General features: G+C 41.6%; 1 protein-coding gene across 1 annotated transcript in view; it reads left to right on the forward strand.

Moving 5' to 3' along the window:
• LOC126334547 (PDF receptor-like) overlaps positions 1 to 6,612 on the forward strand; it is a 466,998-nt gene extending 460,386 nt beyond the window's left edge. Inside the window, exons 13-14 of the mRNA XM_049996914.1 lie at positions 6,032 to 6,151; positions 6,603 to 6,612. Coding sequence (XP_049852871.1) covers positions 6,032 to 6,151; positions 6,603 to 6,612 — 130 coding nt within the window. The remainder of the gene's footprint in view (positions 1 to 6,031; positions 6,152 to 6,602) is intronic.
• The last annotated feature ends 15,263 nt before the right edge of the window (positions 6,613 to 21,875 follow it).

The following is a 21,875-nucleotide window of genomic DNA, read 5'->3' on the forward strand; positions in this document are numbered from 1 at the left end:
TTGTCCTGTCATATCATCCTCACGCTTTACTGTAACAGAATTCGTTGTCAGTGATCGCAGGGAGGTGGTGGAAAAATTGAAGCTGTGAGGACGGGTCGTGAGTGGTGCTTGGGTGGTCCAGTCGGTAGAGCACTTGTCTTCGAAAGGCAAATGCCCCGAATTCGAGTCTCGGTGCGGCACGTAGCTTTAATCTGCCTGAAGTTTCATATCAGCGCACACTCCGCTACAGAGTGAAGATTTCATTCTTCATCGACGTATTGTTCGTTACTCCTTGACACTTAGCAGGAATGATTCACAGTCGGCCAACTTAGTTGACATCCGTCGTCAGAGTAAAGTTCCCCTTTATGATCGCATCAGATATCAGATATCACGACTTGAGAAGAATGTGTTAAGTAACGACTCTCGTAAAGTAGGCTCAGATATGTTGCTAAGGCCTGCAGTGCGTCTGATAGTCAGAGTTTTATCATTCCTGGGCTACAGGGTTCGAAAATTTACTTGCTCTTTCAACGGTCCGCAAGGCTAACGTTATGCAGTGATCTCATAGGACTGTCACTTCGAAGCCACCCGATGCAAAGAGGTGAACTATGCGCTGCATTCAGATTGGTCAGGAACGCCGCCAAAGCTGAGCGACGTCTTCGTGAACACGATCTCTGTAGATTAAGAATGAAATTTTTCCTAACGTAATAATTAAATAACCAGTCCTTAAAGAAACAAAGGACAGGGACACTGTTCTGCTCATGGGTGATTTTAATGCCAGAATTGGAAATCGAACAGAAGTATATGAAAAGGTTATGGGTAAATTTGGAGAGGATATGGCGGCCAATAGGAACGGGAAACAACTCTTGGACTTCTGTGCCAGTATGGACTTAGTAATCACAAACTCCTTTTTTAAACATAAGAACATTCACCGGTATACTTGGGATCTGTCATTGGCTTTGTAATAACAGATCAGGATTTCAGGAAGGCAGTGAGGGACACACGTGTATTCAGGGGATTCTTTGATGACACTGATCATTATTTAATCTGCAGTGAAATTGGGATTGTGAGGCCGAAAGTGCAGGAGGTCAGGTCCATATGTAGTAGGATAAGAGTGGAGAAACTTCAGGATAAGGAGATCAGGCACAAGTACCTAACAGCGATCTCAGAAAGGTACCAGTTAGCTGAACGTAGTCAATTACAGTCATTGGAAAAGGAATGGACAAGGTACAGGGACACAGTACTAGCAGTGGCTAAAGAATGTCTTGGAACAGTAGTGTGTAAAAGTAGGATGAAGCAAACAGCTTGGGTGAATGACACAGTCAAGGCAGCCTGTAAAAGGAAAAAGAAGGCTTATCAAAAATGGCTACATACTAGAACTCAGGTAGACAGAGAAAGTTATGTTGTAGAAAGAAACAAAGCCAAACAGATAACTGCAGCATCCAAGAAGAAATCTTGGGAAGACTTTGGAAACAGGATGGAGACTACGGGTCAAGCTACTGGAAAACCATTCTGGAGTGTAATTAGCAGTCTTCGAAAGGGAGGTAAGAAGGAAATGACAAGTATTTTGGACAGGTCAGGCAAACTGCTGGTGAATCCTGTGGATGCCTTGGGCAGATGGGGGGAATGTTTTGAAGAGTTGCTCAATCTAGGTGAAAATACGATCAGCAATGTTTCAGATTTCGAGGTAGAATGGGATAGGAATGATGATGGAAATAGGATCACATTTGAGGAAGTGGAGAAAATGGTCAATAGATGGCAGTGCAATAAAGCAGCTGGGTAAGTCGGAACTCATCAAATACAGTGGAACGTCAGGTCTTAAATGGCTACACAGGATAATTCAAATGGCCTTGGAGTCGGGACGGGTTCCATCAGACTGGACAAAAGGAGTAATCACACCAATCTTTAAACATGGAAACAGAAAAGATTGTAACAGCTACAGAGGTATCTCTTTAATCTGCGTTGTGGATAAAATCCTCTCAGGTATTGTTCAAAGGAAAGTGCGAGTATTAATTGAGGACCAATTGAATGAAAATCAGTGTGGGTTTAGGCCTCTTAGACGTTGTCAGGACCAGATCTTTACCTTACGGCAAATAATGGAGAAGTGTTTTATTGTCGAATAGGGAATTGTATCTATGCTTTATAGATCTATAAAAGGCATATGACCGGGTTCCTAGGAGGAAGTTATTGTCTGTTCTACGAGATTATGGAATAGAAGGCAAACTTCTGCAAGCAATTAAAGGTCTTCACATGGATAGTCAGGCAGCGGTTAGAGTTGACGGTAAATTGTGTTCATGGTTCAGAGTAGTTTCTGGGGTAAGACAAGGCTGCAACCTGTCTCCACTGTTGTTCATATTATTTATGGATCATATGTTGAAAACAATAGACTGACTGGGTGAGATTAAGATATGTGAACACAAAATAAGCAGTCTTGCATATGCGGATGACTTAGTTGTGATGGCAGATTCCATTAAAAGTTTGCAAAGTAATATTTCAGAGCTAGATCAGAAATGTAAGAACTATGGTATGAAGATTAGCATCTCCAAAACGAAAGTAATGTCAGTGGGAAAGAAATATAAACGGATTGAGTGGCAAATAGGAGGAACGAAGTTAGAACAGGTGGACAGTTTCAACCACTTAGGATGCATATTCTCACAGGATGGCAACATAGTGAAAAAACTGGAAGAGAGGTGTAGCAAAGCTAATACAGTGAGTGCTCAGCTACGATCTACTCTCTTCTGCAAGAAGGAAATCAGTACCAAGACTAAGTTATCTGTGCACCGTTCAATCTTTCGACCAACTTTGTGGTATGGGAGCGAAAGCTGGGTGGATTCACGTTATGTTATCAACAAGGTTGCGGTTACGGATATGAAAGTAGCTAGAATGATTGCAGGTACTAGTAGATGGGAACAATGGCAGGAGGGTGTCCACAATGAGGAAATCAAAGAAAAACTGGGAATGAACTCTAAAGATGTAGTAGTCGGGATGAATAGTCTTAAATGGTGGGGTCATGTTACACGCATGCGAGAAGCAAGGTTACCCAAGAGACTCATGGGTTCAGCAGTAGAGGGTAGGAGGAGTCAGGGCAGACCAAGGAGAAGGTTCCTGGATTCGGTTAAGAAAGATTTTGAAGTAATAGGTTTCACATCAGAAGAGGCACCAATCTTAGCACTGAGTAGGAGATCATGGAGGAATTTTATAAGGGGGCTATGCTCCAGACTGAACGCTGAAAGGCATAATCAGTCTTAAATGATGATGATGATGATTATAGAAACAAAAGTGTTTCCTCTCCTACTATCTTTGAAGAAGACTTGATAAGTATCTTAGAACGTGAGCCAAAGGGAGAGAGAGGGAGATAATAAACATGAATTTAATTTTCGGTTTATTTCTTCTGACTAAACGTCTCGTTAGAGTCTATGAGGGAAAACACTTCCAGTATCAGGTACCGATCCCCACAGTTTTCGCGTATTGTACTAGATTTAAAGTTGTCTCTGTTGTGAAATAGAATCCTTGGTCTCTTCACCTACATGTATACTCAGCACGCCAACCTCCTGGCGTCGTGGGTGGGGTACTTCTCCTTCCAACACATTTTTCGCCGTTTCTGTTCCATTCAGGAACGACGCACGAAAAAAAAGGCTGTCTGTAATGTTCCGTATGATATTTAATTCCCTCGTTGTGATCATTTTGCGAGACGTATTGGAACACAATAGTATGTTACTCGAGTATTCTCGAAGCGACCACGCTCAAACGTCATCAGCAAAACTCTCCATGATGTACGACGCCTCTCTCGTAACGGCTACCACTGAGGTTTGTTGAGCATTGCATTTACGACCTCCCGCAGAGTAAACTATCTTGTGACAAAACGCGCCTCAGTTCGTGGACCTTATTGATGTCTTCTGTAACCCTGCTTGGTAAAGGTCCTAGATTGATTAACAGTACTCAAGAATCGGTCGAACATATGATGTGGAAGCCCCTTCTTCCAGTTCCCATTAAATCTCAGTCTGACATTCAGTTTCCTTGCTATTTGTTTTACTCGGGAATTCCACGTCAGGACACTCAGGATGGCTACGCCGAGGTATTTTATGGTAGTTAGAGTTTGCAGTAATCGAACCGCAGTGGGTCAGTTCTATGTGGGTGTGCAGTGCGTTACACTTATTTGCGTTCAGTGCGAGCTGAGAGTCGCTTCAGCAGTCGTCGACTGCCTGCAGGTCTTCTTGCATTTCGCTTCTGCCTTCTAGCGTTGCAACAATGCTGTAGACATGGTCCCAGTCGGCGAAGACCGTCGCGCAGCATCCGCTGTAATCCGGTAGATCATATCCATAAATCAGAAATAGTAGCGTCCCTGTAACTATCCCTTGAGGTATTCCCAAAATTAGCTTTACATTTGTCGACATTGTTCTGTTAAGAATGATGTGTTGACCTCTTATCTGCAGGGAAGACATGCATCCAACCACGAATCTGATCCTATACTCATTGAGCCAGTACAGAATCAGAGAAAGACACTGCGGAACCGTACTGAATGCCTTTCGGCAATCACGCAATACGGCATCAATCTGAGCCCTTTTGCCTACGGCGCTATGGGGCTCATGGACGGACTGGGACAGCTGTCATCACTTAAAACTTCCGTGCTAACAAGCAGTAGTCGATCTATGAAACTGTCTCCTGACGCTCCGTCTCCTTCTGTCGGAGAGGTCTTAAGTGGTAAAATGGCAAAATGCCACCAGAACTCGAGAGATCGGCGAATATATGGGCAGTATAGAGGGCGCCACAGTTCATCATGTGACGTCGGCGGCGAGATTGTATTTGGTAATACCAGCATTCTCGATTGAAAGCAATGAAATGGTTCAAATGGGTCTCAGCACTATGGAAATTAACAATTGAGGTCATGAGTCCCCTAGAACTTAGAACTACTTAAACCTAACTAGCCTAAGAGCCTAAGACATCACACAGATGCATGCCTGACGTAGGATTCTAACCTGCGAGCGTAGCGGTCGCGCGGTTCCACACTGAAGCGCCTAGAACCGCTCGGCCGCATTGGGCGGCTGAAATTAATCGCAATGGTATCATACAAATTTTATCTAACATAACACCTTTTTTCCTGTTAAAATTATTACGCCTTTTATAAAATTCAGTAGCCTCTCTACAAGCCACCCGGTGTGGCCCAGCGGTTCTAGGCGCTTCAGTCTGGAACCGCGAGACCACAACGGCCGCAGATTCGAATCCTGCCTCGGGCATGGATGTGTGTGATGTCCTTAGGTTAGTTAGTTTTAAGTAGTTCTAAGTTCTAGGGGACTGATGACCTCAGATGTTAAGTCCCATGGTGGTCAGAGCAATTTGAACCATTTAAACCTCTCTACAAATACGACCACGATAATGCAATGTTTAAGATATGAGAGTCGTTTTAATAAGTTTTATTCGATGACAACCCTCTTGGTAAAGATTTCCGCTATGGCCGATTTATCTGTATGTCCCAGTCTGCAATTGCTCTTATGTTCAGCGAGACGGTTGTCAACACTTTTTCGTCGTACCAATATAAACTAGGCCACAACTACAAAAAATTTCGTGCATCTTTGGCCGATCTGAAACATTACTTTATCGTCCTGGGGGTATGAAGGTAGTTTTTACCCCATGCTTGCTCATCACCTTCCCAATGCGACCTGTAATCTTGCTGATGTAAGGAAGGAAATTTTTCTCTCAGGGCGGCCATCGCTTCTCGACGATCCTGATAGTCTCCCTACGGTTCAGTGCTCGATCTATGTCCTTGTTACCTTCTTGATCTTTGACTGTAGATGTTCAAGCTCATGTTTTAAATTGTGAAATTGTGTGCGCCCTGTCTACCAAGGCCTGAATCACATTTCATATTTGTGAGAGATGGTGGTTAGAATCCTTATGCAGGTAACGGTCAATATGCGTGGCTCTTCTGTATACGCTGTGGTAGAGCTACCCTAAGGATAGATGTGTTTGCAAGAGCTGTGGGCAACCTCTGGTTTGTTACTCGGAGAGGAGATTTTCGTTCTCCAGATACCTCTTAACGGCAACTCAACCGTGCCGGCAGGAGACGCAGGGTGAGCGACGAGGAGTCGCGGTGCGACGAGGACTACGAGGAAGAGGTGGACGCGCTGGAGTCGGAGGACGCCGGCGCCAGCGCCGGCGCCGCGGCCGTCGGCGACGACGCGGACGCCAACGGCGGCAGCGAGGGCGGCGGGCCGGAGGGGCGCCGGCAGCGTCCCAGGCCGTCCGCCGCGGGCTCCGTGCGCTGTGAGTACCCCGACACACACACGGACACATACGTATAGCTGCAGACCTACCTAGCTACTGTGTACTGTACTGCGAGCGAAGTTTTTTGTGGCATGTCAACAACTAATGAAACTTTACTGTGAATGCTACTGAAAACTACGAAGAGCAGCTGACAGAGGTAATGCCATTCCTTTAATATATCTAGACGACCATCATGATAAAATGAACATTTTACTGAGTGATGGCACATACCAGAAATCAGTAAAGACCCCGCCAACCAGGTGGTAAGGAAGATTGCTTCACTTCTAATCGCGTCCCCCTTTCCACCACAATTATGCATAGACTTTAACGAAATGGTGCACTTCCGCCGAGGCTTTATGGATTTCCAGAGATGCATAAGGAACATGTTAGGCAACATCCTTGCCGCAGCGGAAACATCGGCTCTCGTCAGATCACCGAAGTTAAGCGCTGTCGGATGTGGCCGGCACTTGGATGGGTGACCATCTGTGCCACCATGCGCTGTTGCCATTTTTCGGGGTGCATTCAGCCTCGTGATACCAATTGAGGAAATACTCGACCGACTAGTAGCGCTCCGGTCAAAGAAAACCATCAAAACGACCGGGAGAGCGGTGTGCTGACCACACACCCCTCCTATCCGCAGCCTCAGCTGAGGATGACACGGCGATCGGATGGACCCGATGGGCCACTTGTGGCCTAAAGACGGAGTGCTATATAAGGAACATGTTCGTTTTCGTCCGATAGTAAGTAACGCTGAATCTCCAACCTATAACTGTACCAAACATGTGGCGTCGTTAATAAGGCCACTTGTGAGAAACTGCATACATCACTTACATAACTCTGCGGACATCATTCGCAAACTAAAATCACTCGTACTGAACAGTTCAGATATATTAGTCAGTTCCGATGTTGTGTCGTTGTTCACAAAGGTTCGTTTGTCAGAATCAAAAATTCTCATTGGGAAAATCTTTGATAAAGAGATTTCAGCTTTATATATGTTTTTGGATAGGGTCCGCCTTTAGCAAAACACAGTTTTGTTTTATAACCCAAATATGTTTCACTGCAGTTGCAGCATCCTCAGTGGGCTTTTATTTTCCATCTGTTAAAGATAAAGAACGTTCTTTGTTGTTTTGTATACATGTAGCTATTAGTTTTAAAAAATGTAATTATAGATATTTGAAAAAAACACATAAATTATGAAAATCCATACCTTTTTACCACATGGTGTGGTTTTTCTGACGTGTTGTGTTTCTACAGTGACCGACAGTTTGTCATCTGCAACCACTTATACCTTAAAGTAGATAAATTGTTTAAGCCTAAATTACGATTTGAAGAACTATGTTACTATTATGCCTGAAATTATTTAATTCTATGTGTGTGTGTGTGTGTGAGAGAGAGCCATTGTCACTGTGACTCACTGTTTCACTGTTTATCAGCTATAAAAACAAAACATGGCTGGCAGTGGAACAGCTGGAGGTGTAAAAACAAGATGGCTGACAGTGGAAGAGTTGAAGGTGTTCCTGGCGGCTGTTTTTAACCTTTCAGAGGTGACTTAGATATATTTTTTTTATTTATTATTTTTTTAGAGTGTGTTTGTGTGTGTGTGTGTGTGTGTGTGTGTGTGTGTGTGTGTGTGTGTGTGTGTGTGTAAAAGGGGGAGACAGAGAGAGAAAGAGAGGGAGAGAGAAAGGGAGGGAGAGAGAGATTTTAGGTTTCAGGATTTTTTTTTTCTGGTGTGTGGGAGAGGGGGTTTAAGATCTCTATAGATTGGTTTTGTCTGTTAATTCTTTGAGGGCAGAGAACAGAGTGCCATTGCAGAGACCTGTGTATTCATTTATCATTTGTTTGCCTTCTAGTATGGCTTTTTGTATGTGGTAATTTTCTTCGATTATCAGTTTTTGTGAGGGGCTGTTGATGCATTTGAGAATTTTCAAATCTGTCTTGATGTTTGTTGGGCTATGTTTCTTGTCCATGAGGTGTTCAGCAAATGTGGAATGACAGCTGTTACTTTTTAATGCTCTTTTGTGTTCTGTATATCTGGTATTACAGTTTCTGGTTGTCTGTCCTATATAAACTGCTTTGCAATCCTGGCATGTTAATTGGTAAATACCAGATGTGTTGTGTTTGTCTGTGCTTGTGTTGGTTGTCTTAGTTTTTTCTGTGTTGAGTTGTCTGTCCTGTAGGCTATTTTTATCCCTTGTTTTTTGAGTATGTTGCCTATTCTGTGTACTGCCCTCAAAGAATTAACAGACAAAACCAACCTATAGAGATCTTAAACCCCCTCCCCCACACACCAGAAAAAAAACCCTGAAACCTAAAATCTCTCTCTCCCTCCATTTCTCTCTCCCTCTCTTTCTCTCTCTGTCTCCCCATTTTACACACACACACACACACACACACACTAAAATAAAAATAATAAATAAAAAAATATATATCTAAGTCACCTCTGAAAGGTTCAAAAAAGCCGCCAGGAACACCTTCAACTCTTCTAATGTCAGCCATCTTGTTTTTACATCTCCAGCTGTTCCACTGCCAGCCATGTTTTGTTTTTATAGTTGATAAACAGTGAAACAGTGAGTGACAGTGACAGTGGCAGTGGCAACTCAATATTCAGTGTTTGACAGTGATGAAGACGAAAAAAGAGTAAGTGAAACACCATGTAAATAGACACACTCTCTCTCTCTCTCTCACACACACACACACACATATAGAATTAAATAATTTCAGGCATAATAGTAACATAGTTCTTCAAATCGTAATTTTGGCTTAAACAATTTATCTACTTTAAGGTATAAGTGGTTGCAGATGACAAACTGTCGGTCACTGTAGAAACACAAGACGTCAGAAAAACCACACCATGTGGTAAAAAGGTATGGATTTTCATAATTTATGTGTTTTTTTTTCAAATATCTATAATTACATTTTTTTAGAACTAATAGCTACATGTATACAAACAACAAAGAACGTTCTTTATCTTTAACAGATGGAAAATAAAAGCCCACTGAGGATTCTGCAACTGCAGTGAAACATGTTTGGGTTATAAAACAAAACTGTGTTTTGCTAAAGGCGGACCCTATCCAAAAACATATTGAAACGTCCCCTTAGAAAAATTATTACACGACTGTGCTTAAACTGACACACAATATTTTTAGCGCAACGCAGTCTGACTTTCAATAATCCCTACAAAAGAATGGCCCTGACTAACATTAACCTATACCTTTCACAAATCACTTACCTCACAAAAAAATCTTCGTTACTCGAACTACTGCAATACAGTGAGCACCACTACTGCCAGCTAAATAAAAGATTCTAACTATGGAAGGCACTAACTACTGATAGGCATAGTTAGCAAATGAAAGATTTTAATAGAGAACAAACAATGTATTTACCTCACTAATCATAATATATATAGCAGTTCATGACACCAATTCTTACAAATTTCAAAACTCCGTCATCTCTCTCCCCACGTCCACCACTGCTGGCGGCTCACCTCCAACTGTGCAACGCTACGCGCTGTTAGCATCCAGCTGCCGCTGCTCAACACTACAATGGCAGACAACAATGCAAACTAAACACAGACTGCGCACAGCACAGCCAGTGATTTTTCATACCGAGCGCTAAGCGGCGTTACCAATAAGAAAACCTAAACAGCCTACTTACATAGCCCCCATGCTCCCCACAAAAAATTTTTACAAATTGTTTTGGGCAATGGCCAATAATGATTTGATAAAATTTTTCATAATTACTATAACAAAGATATCAAATGCACACACTTATCGATACAATGTTGGTCAAAAGCTAAAATTTTCTCACAGTCCATAAAGACAGTCCTGATCATTCATCAAAGTAAAATTGCAGTGTTTTTCTCAAAGTCTGAGTAATAAAAGAAAATGCACTTGGAAGTAGTGGATTTCTAAACAGTCTTGAAGAAGTAGTGTTGTGCTTCCAACGGACAGACTGCTGACTCTTGACATGCAGACAGTTAATGGGCCACAACAGAGCAAACCCACTGTAGTCATGGTAGAGATTACGGTATTGGTGGGCCACCAGAGGTGCAGACCCACTGCAGTCCTTGAAGAAATAAGGGTATTGGTGGGTCATCAAAGGTGCAGACCCACTGTAGTCCTTGTAGAGACGGCCAGCAGCCATCTGTTGCAACTGTGCAGGTGCACAATCACCATTGAAGAGGCTTGCAGAGAATACAGCAAGTCCATAAACCACCACTTGTCCACTCACAAAAATTGTTTTTGAAATGTCCTTAGAACCAGCAATGCTGTTATCCAGTCCCTTACTGAATTATTAACACATGTGCAAACACTATCAGTCCCTACTTCTCACATATTGTCCATATACTATGACCAACAGAAATGTGTGCAGTGAAATGTAATTTACAAGTTACTTAATTTGATGAACTGGTGTCAATTACAATTTTATAACATAAGAATACAATAACAAAGTTACAAAATATATCATTAAAGAACATAATAGTACAGATAACATTTGCAGTAATACAGGCTTTACAAAAGAATCGAAACAACAAATACATCAGTGTCACAAAAATTATGACATAAGTACATACATAAAAGATCAGAATAACTCTTGAAACATCAACTTCACACATGAGCATTAAAACAAAACACAATAAATAATGTCTGAACATATTTACAAAGAAAATAGCATAGTATCTGAAAAATTCTACAACATAAATCTTATTAGCTAAAGACATAAAGACAGGAAAAAGACAAATACACAAGGGTACATAAACACATAGAGGGATAATACAAAAGGAAAGGACAGGGTTTGTTTTACTGCAGTATTTTGCATAGAAATCTCCCTTTGTTCTTCATTATTTCCAAAAAGTGCTATCTATACCTGATTTCTGTACTTTTTTTGTATAACTTCTCAATGCATTTCTTCCAATCCATCGCAAATCATTCTCTTATATAGGCTACCCCCTCTTAAGCTAACTTATATCTACTGAGCTCAGATGATTAACTAAGGGATGAGGCAATGCAGCAGCACAAAACAATTTACAAAAACAGCAATGTTAAAAAATGGAAATTGGCAAAAAAAGGCAGCGTTATTACAACTAATATAAGGCAATGCGCAGCAAACAAGTAAAATAAATCAGTAATAAAATTGGCTTAACCTAGTAATACAAAGTGACATTCAGTAGCACTATGAATGGCAAACAGCCGCAGCAAATGCTATAACTTATACCTAAACATGACAAAGCTCAAGCAGAAAAAATATTACAATAAAAACAACAATGCAGATTAGGGAAATGTCTGTTCATATCTTAATGTCTATATAATTAAAGTGGTGCACCATAAGAAGTTATTCTACCATAAAAATTACCAAGTACTTGAAAAGAAAATTATGTATGCAGTTCCTGTTACTAGTCCCTTCTTATTGTTCTTTTCTTTCCAAGTGCTCCTTTTTTTTAAGAATGTGGATCATAAAATTATTATTTAACAGATCTGTTGACAGAAAGTTTTCACATTAGCAAATGCATTTACTTTTATTTTATAAAACCAATGCTGTAACACAGCTGGAAAACAGATATCAAATGAAACAAGCAACTGTGAAAGGCAAAGCATAAAAATATCGTTCAATAGTCATGTGACATTTCATAAGTTGGTACAAATTCTCTCAACTCTCGTAGAAAGACACTTGTTAATCAGGTGTGCAGATGTAAGAATGTTTCCAAGTAATGAGCATGTCGTATTTGCGACGCTTTCAACAAAGAAATGTCAATAGCGAGGATAATGGCTTCTTTTTTTTTTTTTTTTTTTTTTTTTGCCTGTGCCTCTGAAAGGCACACACTAATGGCTTCTTTCCTGGTGGCTGTCGCACAGCTGGGTGCCCACGACGCATTACGTGCAGGTGGTCACTTACCTTTCTTACTGAAAAATTTACGACGTCAGTCTCCGCTACAGTGACAGTCACATATAAAAATATTTTCACAGGTTGAGAATTTTCGTTAGAAAAGTGTAGAAACAAAATCCTTTAAATATAATAGTCTCCAAAAAATTTTCATCGGCATTGTAATACATTCACGCATTTATATACATTTCATAACTCTTAAAGTACGATTCTTGGTTTCCAACATTTACATACATTTCATAACTCTTAAAGTACGATTCTTGGTTTCCAACATCCTTTTTCACAAACCAGAGTCCCTAACCTCTACTCATTATTTCTTACCTTATTCGTCGACACTTCTTCAATATTACATCATAACAGATAAGTAGCATAATCAAATAACTCATATAGCATCAGCTTATTGATCATAAACATACCGCAACAGCATAATACACACAGTCATCGTAATAACAACATCATAACACCTCAGTCAAATTCTCAAAATCGTCGTAGCTTCCTCCACTAATTTCAAAACCTAAAAAAATTCTCTGCTCATGTCAAAAGTGTCATCTACCTCAAACGTACTTTAAAAATCATGATCATATACCAAATATGTCATTCAAAGCTCTCATAGTATCACAATGGTTCCGAAAAAATGTGAACAGTTCACAAAGTACAGACAAAATACAACTTCGTAAGTGTGAAGTTATCCAATGGTGTAATTACGTAAACATCTGTCACTGATGTAGTAAAGTAAATGTTTGTCTCTCTCAGTTAAATGATCAGATAGCTGTGTAATTTATGTGTTAGAGAAATATGGTACCGATGTGTAAAGTTGTATAAACAAATACCATATTAGCTAGGGCTCCTTGTGCTTGCCATACACATGGTACACAAAGTAAGCGTGTACCCCCCTGAGGATTAATGTAATTATATCATCAGGTGTTACAGATTACAGCAATGGAATGAAATGTATCATGGAAAACTTTCTTTGTAATTCAAATATGTTGAAAAAGAAATAGTTTAATGCGTGTCCTGTAGCGCTAAATGTGCGTCTTGCTGTAAGACAATCTCTGTGGAAGTGTCGTAGTTATTGTCCTCCGAAAGCTAAGTTCTGCAGAAGTTAATGTACTTACCTCATGATAAACGAAATTGAAATGCTTTGCATATAGATATCTTAGTTATTACGCTTATTGCCATGATGAAGTAAGTACTGTACTGTACGTATTGTTGTGCTACAAAAGGTTGTCTCATTGTAGCTATACCACAAACGTTACTACTAAAACATGTTTTACTTTCCAGAAAAATTCACAAAAACTGTGCAGATATAAAACAGATAAACTGCAAAAGCAACATTGTAAATTGTCACTCATTAGTAGGGTCGTGATAAAATCGTGTAGCTCTCACATAAACTAACCACTGTATCATCTGGTATCTCACAGAAAGTACTTTAAATCCAGAATGTATTTTCAAGTAAACCAAAATGTTGCATTAAAATCTCATTAGCAATACTGGTAAATGTTCTAAGTATGTGAGCCTTATAGTCGTTACGTAATCGTACAACTAACAAGCAAGAATGTACACGCACAATAACACTGTAATGTCTGTTCACTATAACAATGCATTCGTAATTTCTGTTAAAATAAGTTCTCTTGGTTCTTGACTGGGTATTTAACTTCAAACGTTGTTGCATGTTAACAGTTTCTCAGTGTGACAAAGCATACTAGAAATGTGAAGTGAAATGTTTTATGGCAAAGACAAAGTTAAAAAGCAGATTACCTTTCAATAAACGGTTTTACATGTGAAATGTGGTGTAAACCTTTACTCTTCCTAGTACGCAGACTGTCAACTGAAAAGCAATTATCATGTGATTACGTCGGTAAGGAACACTGGAATTTTGCTCAAGGTTAGCTTATGTTATTTTTCTCTGAGCCAGCCTGCGCACGCGGCTGCCTGAAGTGCGAGTCATTGTCTGTTTCTTTGTTGGCGCGCGCCGTTATTGGGATTAGGAGACCTAACTTCTACAAATTCACCTTGCCGAGAGGGCCCTACCCTGTTTGAAGCTCGCCAGTTCTGATGGATTTCCGGTCTGTCATTATGATTATATCGTCTGTCGTCATGTCGGTAATTTCTGTAATTAATTTCTTGTCGGTCACGCGGTGGAGAATTTCTCCCTGAATCGTAACTGCACGCTGGACCGTTGCGTCTGAAGTTATTCCGTCTCCCGTGATGATAATAGTCCTGGTTGCCATATTGTCTGTTTCTATGATTGTCTCTGTCATATTCATTACTACGGAAATGCGATGTTTCCCTGTAATAATTACTACTCTGCCAACGGTTGTCATACGGGTGGTGTCCGTTTTGGTCACGATTTACGTTGTACGAATAGCCTTGTCGTGTATTATTTCTGTCATCGCGGAATTGTCACAGGTATGACCTGTAATTGTTGTGTTCCTGTTTTCGCGTTCCGCGATTGTCAGTGTCAATTTCCAGTTCTTGTAACAGTCTCTGAAAAGCGTCAATGTCGTCGTTGCATCGTCCTGCTAAATTAATCTGTCGTAAATGTTCAGGTAATTTGATTAAGCAAATGCGGATGAGTTCTGAGGGGCTGTATGGGTTTGAAAGATATTGACTCTTATGTAACATGTCTTCAAAATATTTCACAAGACTGGAAAATTCAGATTGTTCGAAATGTTTCATCATTATGATGCTATGTTTTACTCGGTCTTGTGTGGCTTGGGACCAATATGCTGAGAGGAAGGCATGGTAAAATTCTCCTTCACTGTGACAATCGTGAATGACCGATCGCATTCTTACAGCTGGTTCATTCTCTAAATAGCCACACATAAATTCTAATCTGTGCTCTAGTGACCAGTTGGGAGGAAAACAATGAGAGAATTGATGGAGCCACGCTTGTGGATGAATGTCGTTGCCAGAATTCTTAAATGTTTTGAATTTACGTGTAGTAATGAACAGCTTATAGTCAAAATCATCGTGTCGGCGGGTCGCATATCGGTCATTGTTACATCGTTTCGGCGGTTCCATCTCAAAATTCGGTGTACCTTGCCAATTTCTTTCATAATTTCCTAAGTGCCCTGTGTTATTATTTTGTGGCTGTTCCGTATTTCTATGGCCCTCTTTCCGTATTGGAGCGCGAGTGTCCTCTGAAATACGTATTTGTTGTATTACCTGTGTCAGCTGATCTTGTACTTCCCGGATTTCTCTTTGGTGTTGCGTGCTAATTTGATTCAGACTTTGTTTGAATTTCCTAATTTGTTCGCACTCTTCTGTGTCATTAAAGACTACCGGTTTTGTGTCATTCAAATTATCATCTACCTTCGTAGATAAGTTAGTGAACTGATCTGAAAGTTCGGCTACTTTATCCGACAGTGAAATTATTTCCTCTGTGTGTCTTTCTGAACCAATTTTCAGAGTATCTACTGTGTCCTTTAAGTTCGCTTGAGTTTTTGCAAGTTGCGTAACCGAATCGGTAGATGCAACTGAGTCAATTTTAGCTTGCAAGGTCTCATGATTTTCATGAACAATAGTTTGCAGTTCTTTTATGGCTGCTTCGTGATTCTGTAATGCATTTTCATGCCGCGGAAAAATAGGTTGGAAATGCTCACAAATTTGTGTTTTTACGTCATTACAGACTTTTTGACATTTCGATTCAATGTTATGTAACTCATTAGTTAAATCTTCACGTGTTTGTTCAAGCGTGGTGTCTAACTTTTGAAGCTTTTGTTCCATTGTGTCTAACTTTTGAAGCTTTTGCTGTGTTTGTCTCTGATTTTGTTCCATTGTGTCTAACTTTTGAAGCTTTTGTCCAATTTGTTGCATTAATTGTAATAACAATGCACTGGTGTCTGAAACATGTTCCTTAGTGCTATTCGGCAATGCATTTGAACCGGCAATATTCGCAGTTTGAAAAACAGAAAGTGTGTCTTGACTTATTTGAGAAAACGGTGAGGACGCTAAATCTGAATCTACAGTATTTGCAAGATTGTGTCCTGTCATTTCGGAATCCTGAGGCGAGCTGTTGCCGACCGATCGATCGATAATGCTTCCATGTTCACTAATTGTTTCACTGCCTACACCATTATTTGCAACTCGCTCCATTTCTCTATGCGCTATTACCAAATTACTACTTTGAACATTAGTGAATTCATTACATGGTGACGTTAACACACTGCTTTCGTCTTCACTGTCATTTCTCAGTTTACTTTGGAGCCTAGTGTTACGTTTTTCACACGCCATTATTGTCACAATTTTTCATACGACAACACTGAAAAACACAATTTGAAGAACAAAAATAAGAGAACACATTAACATAGCACTGAAAATAATATCTAGTTAATTGCAAGCGCAGCTGCGAAATACTTGGTGCAAATCTACATGCATTCCACAACTGTTGTACTGTACAACAATGAAAGACTACAACTACAAAGGAAATTCTCTCTATGATTACGCGCTAGCAATAAACAAAGGCTACACTAACTACACAAACTACAAGAAAAAAATCAGAAGATTCCAGTGAGGTATCCTTTGCTAAGGGTCGACATATGAAACGTCCCCTTAGAAAAATTATTACACGACTGTGCTTAAACTGACACACAATATTTTTAGCGCAACGCAGTCTGACTTTCAATAATCCCTACAAAAGAATGGCCCTGACTAACATTAACCTATACCTTTCACAAATCACTTACCTCACAAAAAAATCTTCGTTACTCGAACTACTGCAATACAGCGAGCACCACTACTGCCAGCTAAATAAAAGATTCTAACTATGGAAGGCACTAACTGCTGATGGGTATAGTTAGCAAATGAAAGATTTTAATAGAGAACAAACAATGTATTTACCTCACTAGTCATATTATATATAGCAGTTCATGACACCAAGTCTTACAAATTTCAAAACTCCGCCATCTCTCTCCCCACGTCCACCACTGCTGGCGGCTCACCTCCAACTGCGCAACGCTATGCGCTGTTAGCATCCAGCTGCCGCTGCTCAACACTACAATGGCAGACAACAATGCAAACTAAACACAGACTGCGCACAGCACAGCCAGTGATTTTTCATACCGAGCGCTAAGCGGCGTTACCAATAAGAAAACCTAAACAGCCTACTTACAATATATATTGTTAAAGCAAACACCGAAAAAAAGGGCTTCAATACCAAGATGATGATTTCAGCTTTGTTTTAACAGGTATTGATCTCAACATACTTTTTATTCAACGACGAGTTTTGTGAACAGACTGATGGGGTCGTCATGGGTAGTACCTTCTCGTCTTGATGACCAGCTTCTTTATGGAAGAATTCCAGGAAAAGGCACTGGAATCTGTTAACTTGAAACCCACAATAGTTTGGTACTATGTTGATGACACTCTTCTAGTGTGGTAACAAACACTTCATCGTCAGGCCACAAGTGACCTACCGGGACCATCCGACCGTCGTGTCATCCTCAGTGGAGGATGTGGATAGGAGGGGCGTGGGGTCAGCACACCGCTCTCCCAGTCGTTATGATAGTTTTCTTTGACCGGAGCCGCTACTATTCGGTGGAGTAGCTCCTCAATTAGCATCACGAGGCTGAATGCACCCTGAAACAAATGCATCCATAAACAAATTCAGTTCTCAATGAAAATCGAAAAAGATTGATATCTTCCAATTTTGGATATTTAGGTACGGCGCAAAGCTGACGGCACTTTGGAACATGAAGTATATCGAAAACCGTGCCATACGGGTTCATATTTACGTGCAAATAGCTGTCACTATTCTTCGCAGACTATGAGTGTACTCAGAATTCTGGTGCACAGAGCGCACGACTTTGCTGATGAGAGCTGACTGGAGAACGACCTTCTACGCTTCAGAGGAGATTTTTAAGACAACGGGTATTCACCACAGCAGATACGTAATAGACTACGAATGAAACCAACAAGAGGCATAAGAAATGCAGAAGAAGACACGGAAAGTTTTAAATGAATGCCTGTTTTGCCGTATGTGGGAAGCCTATCATAAAAAGTAGGACCGATACCCAGCAGACACAAGGTGAGTGTGGTTTATCACCTTCAACCAAAGACAGCAGCCCTCCTGGGTTCCGTTAAAGATGCTTCGGTGCTTCGGAAGCCTGGGAATTACAAGATGCCCTCTCAGTGCGACCATTCACTCGTCGGACAGAGGAGACGTACAATCCATGACAAATGTACAGAGCACCACGGGTATATTCGGCTGTTGCAGCCTAACAAAATGTCGGTGGCAGAGCACTTTATTGACGCTGACCACTCTATGGTGTACGATAAGGTCGAAGTTTTAGCCTCGATTTCATCTTTCATGGACTCAGTAATGAATAAAGAAATTGAAAATCGGTTGGCGATGAATTTAATTAGTAGAGATAGCGGCTTCAGCTTGTACATATCGTGGAATCCGGCACTATCAGTAATATAAACTCATTAAGACATATCGATGGTGCAACTCGAGAGATACATCGATAATCAAAGTGTGGATCGACCGTGCAGCTATAGATCTAGCTTCAAGCATATGTTGTACCTATTTGCCACTGATCAACGTGTGTATCTGTAGCCACATGCGCAGTGATGCGGTCCACGAATTTGAAAGAACGGAGGAAGTGCTGGAGCGTCAGTCACCCGGCTCACTCTGAAGATGGCTGGATGGTATTCAGACGAAATGTAAAAAGAGAAACTGAAATGCAAGTGGCTGCACGTCAGACATTTTACAGAACAATCTTCGTGCGACGGAAATATGAAAATGTACAGAATTGAAACATGCATTTTGTTGTAAAATACGCGTGCAGTAGTCGTGAAAGCGTCACATAGCTGGTACCACCGTACGGCATATGTAACTCTTGCTGCAGTGGTTTGAGTTATGATTCTTTTTGATACTTAAAATTGCGGTGATTTCCTTGCAAGAACAGCATGTAATCATTCGTTTTCTCCATTTATGTGGTGTAATACCGACTGAAATTCTTCGTCAGTTGAATGACGCATGTGGTGAAGTGTCAAATGCGCCTTTGTGGGTGTCACAGTTCACAGAAGGCAGAATGTCGTGTGAAAACATACTGAGACATTCTCGGCCAAGCTCCAGTCTGATGACGGCATGAACGAGCCAATGGAGAAAGTTGTTTCGCAAGATTCCGAATGAGTGTGGAACACATTGCCTCCAATTTCCGCGCAGACAGTTCTGCATGAAGACCTGGAAATGCGAAAACTGTCCTCCAAATAGGTGCCACGAACACTAAAAGACGACTGCAAGGTTGTAGAAGTGGCGTGTTGCCAGACAATGCTGACGCATTGTGACTTTCATCGACTGTGACAATGGGTGACAGATGTATGCTGTTTTTCAATCCTGAGACGAAGTGCCAGTCAGCTCAATAGAAGCACAGATGCTCATCGCCACCAAAAAATATCTGGATACCGTCAGTGCTGAAAAAATTATGTTCTGAGACAACGATAGTGATCCACCGTGCGCTAGGGCGAGACGTGCCTCCTATAAGGACGATTCGGAGGACAGCTACTTCTAGGAGTGCGTGAAAATGAACCGGAAAGGATTGCAGATCTGTTCTTTTACCAACACAAACCAACAACGTATCGGGGTACCACGGTGCTGCAGATTCTTCGTAATAAAAACTATGAAGTGATTTCTCACACGGCCTACTCACCTGACGTTGGTCCCAGCGACTTCAAGCCATTCCCAACTGTGAAAGACACTGTCCGTGGTCGCAAATTCACTGGGCATGCCGCTGTTCCATCAGCGATTTCCCAGTCTCAGACGGGACCTTTATGAGTGAAACTAGATTCGTCAGTGCCTATCACGTTATTTATAAAGTGGTCATTATTTTCCACTTGGTGCAAAAGCTATTTACATAACTACATTCGTTGAATGGGGACTTGATGGCCTCTGGTTTGAATTAATAATGCAGTTCTCCATCGTGTAACAGTTCAACAATCGACCTTTGTAGACGAAGATAGCGGTTTCCCGAAGGCTTTACTTCTTCTTCTAGTGGCGGCTTTGAGGGTACTGTGCAGCATACGCACAAGCAGCAGTAGCAGCAGCAATTTGGTTATCGGATGCACACAGCACCAAAAGCCTATCGACATATTCACGGTTTGTATACTCCTTCGACAAACCGCCCTACATGAACTTGTTATAACCAGTTACGGTTGTGCACTGCGCGTTTAGTAGACATATGCTTGCAGTTTAATGGATCCCACCGTCATGTGATATGCTTTTGTCGTGCGGAAACGACGAGGATTTGTAGCTCCATAGTGGATGTGGTTTTGACATTCCAGCAGTTTTCTCATTGTTTCTGAATTCCTCACGTTCCTGAATATACGCAAAAATGGAGAAGCTGGTGCCACCAGCACTTTAGCCTAAACTTAAGATGAAGCCCCAAGGGAACAAAGCTCCACCATTTCAGACGTTGGCCCCTATCAGTAAGACCCCTATAACGTCTACCAAGAACAATACAGGGTGATACAAGGAACGGTTGCTTTGTGATCCATCACCATCCCTCCCGCACTTCCTCGGAAAGACTGCTTGCAAAGAGGTATGTTCATAGATGTTGGACATGGCTAAGATTGAGGTCTAATTTGCCCTTCGGGAGCGGGAAGGACTCACAGCTGACTTTAAATAAAATGCCTGGACTCACAAAGGAACCCAGTGAGGGCCAACAAAATCAGTGACATAGGCTCCCTAGAGGAGGGCTATGTCTACATCCACCACATTCAATCTATTTTGTAACATCGTCAGTTTATGGTGTACACAGATGCTGCTGACTTTAAAACTAGCCAGTCTGTACTGTTGGGTCTCCATGTCCCTTGTCCAGTGGGAAAACGATTTCTGTGGTGGCTATTAGAGTGGACCACCTGCAGCATCTGTCACAATATCAGTTACAGCGTCATCAGAACACCCTTCTGCGCCAACAGGCCGTATCACGGTGTCATCCTCACCCACCCAGGAACTGCTAAATACAGATGTGGAGTCTTTTCATGGGTCGTCTGCTGTCCATATACGTGGATTCGGCACTGCAGGAGGGACGACACACACGATGCATGCGAGAGGGTTCAGGGCCAAGACATCACAATGGCCGTGAAGCGTGAAGAGTGCCGGACAGACCGTCAGTGACAGAGCACCTCGTGTTAGTGTTGCCTACAAGGCGAGTACACCGTTCGTTTCTAGAACATTTTTACGAGCTTCCAGCAGGAGCGACTTATTTACAGACAGCGGTGCAGTTACTAGATTATTTTTGTAATATCTTGCATGTTCGAGTGCCTACCAGGCACAAGCTTTTGTTTTAATAACATTGCAGCCTAATGTACCGCATCTGCTATCGACCCTTATATCGACCAGGCTTTTGTTTATCTTGGTTAGTATAGCTGAGTGTCAGGTAGACCATCAGTGACAGAGAGAGTGCACTGTTCGTTTGTTGTATATTTTTTTACAAGCTTCAAATGGAAGTGACTGCAGTTTATAGCTAGGAACTGTGATTGCAGGTCTACAGATGCGAGCTGAGTTGGCGACACTCCACTCACAGCTCCAGGCTGCACTGGCTTCTGTCACAAAGCTTGAGGCTGCTGCTAGGGCACCACTGTGTATGTGGGGGGTGGGGGATGGGAGAGGGGTACGGAGTGGGATGTGAAAGACTTTGGTCACATCCCACGTGACCACCACTGAGTCCACTGCTGTGGCCCACTGGGTACTGCCTGCACTGAGGTCGACGCCTCACCTGTGGTCGAGTGGGAGATCATTCTAAAGCCTGGCA

Source organism: Schistocerca gregaria, chromosome 2 (genome assembly GCF_023897955.1).
Source record: "Schistocerca gregaria isolate iqSchGreg1 chromosome 2, iqSchGreg1.2, whole genome shotgun sequence".
Lineage (NCBI taxonomy): Eukaryota > Metazoa > Arthropoda > Insecta > Orthoptera > Acrididae > Schistocerca > Schistocerca gregaria.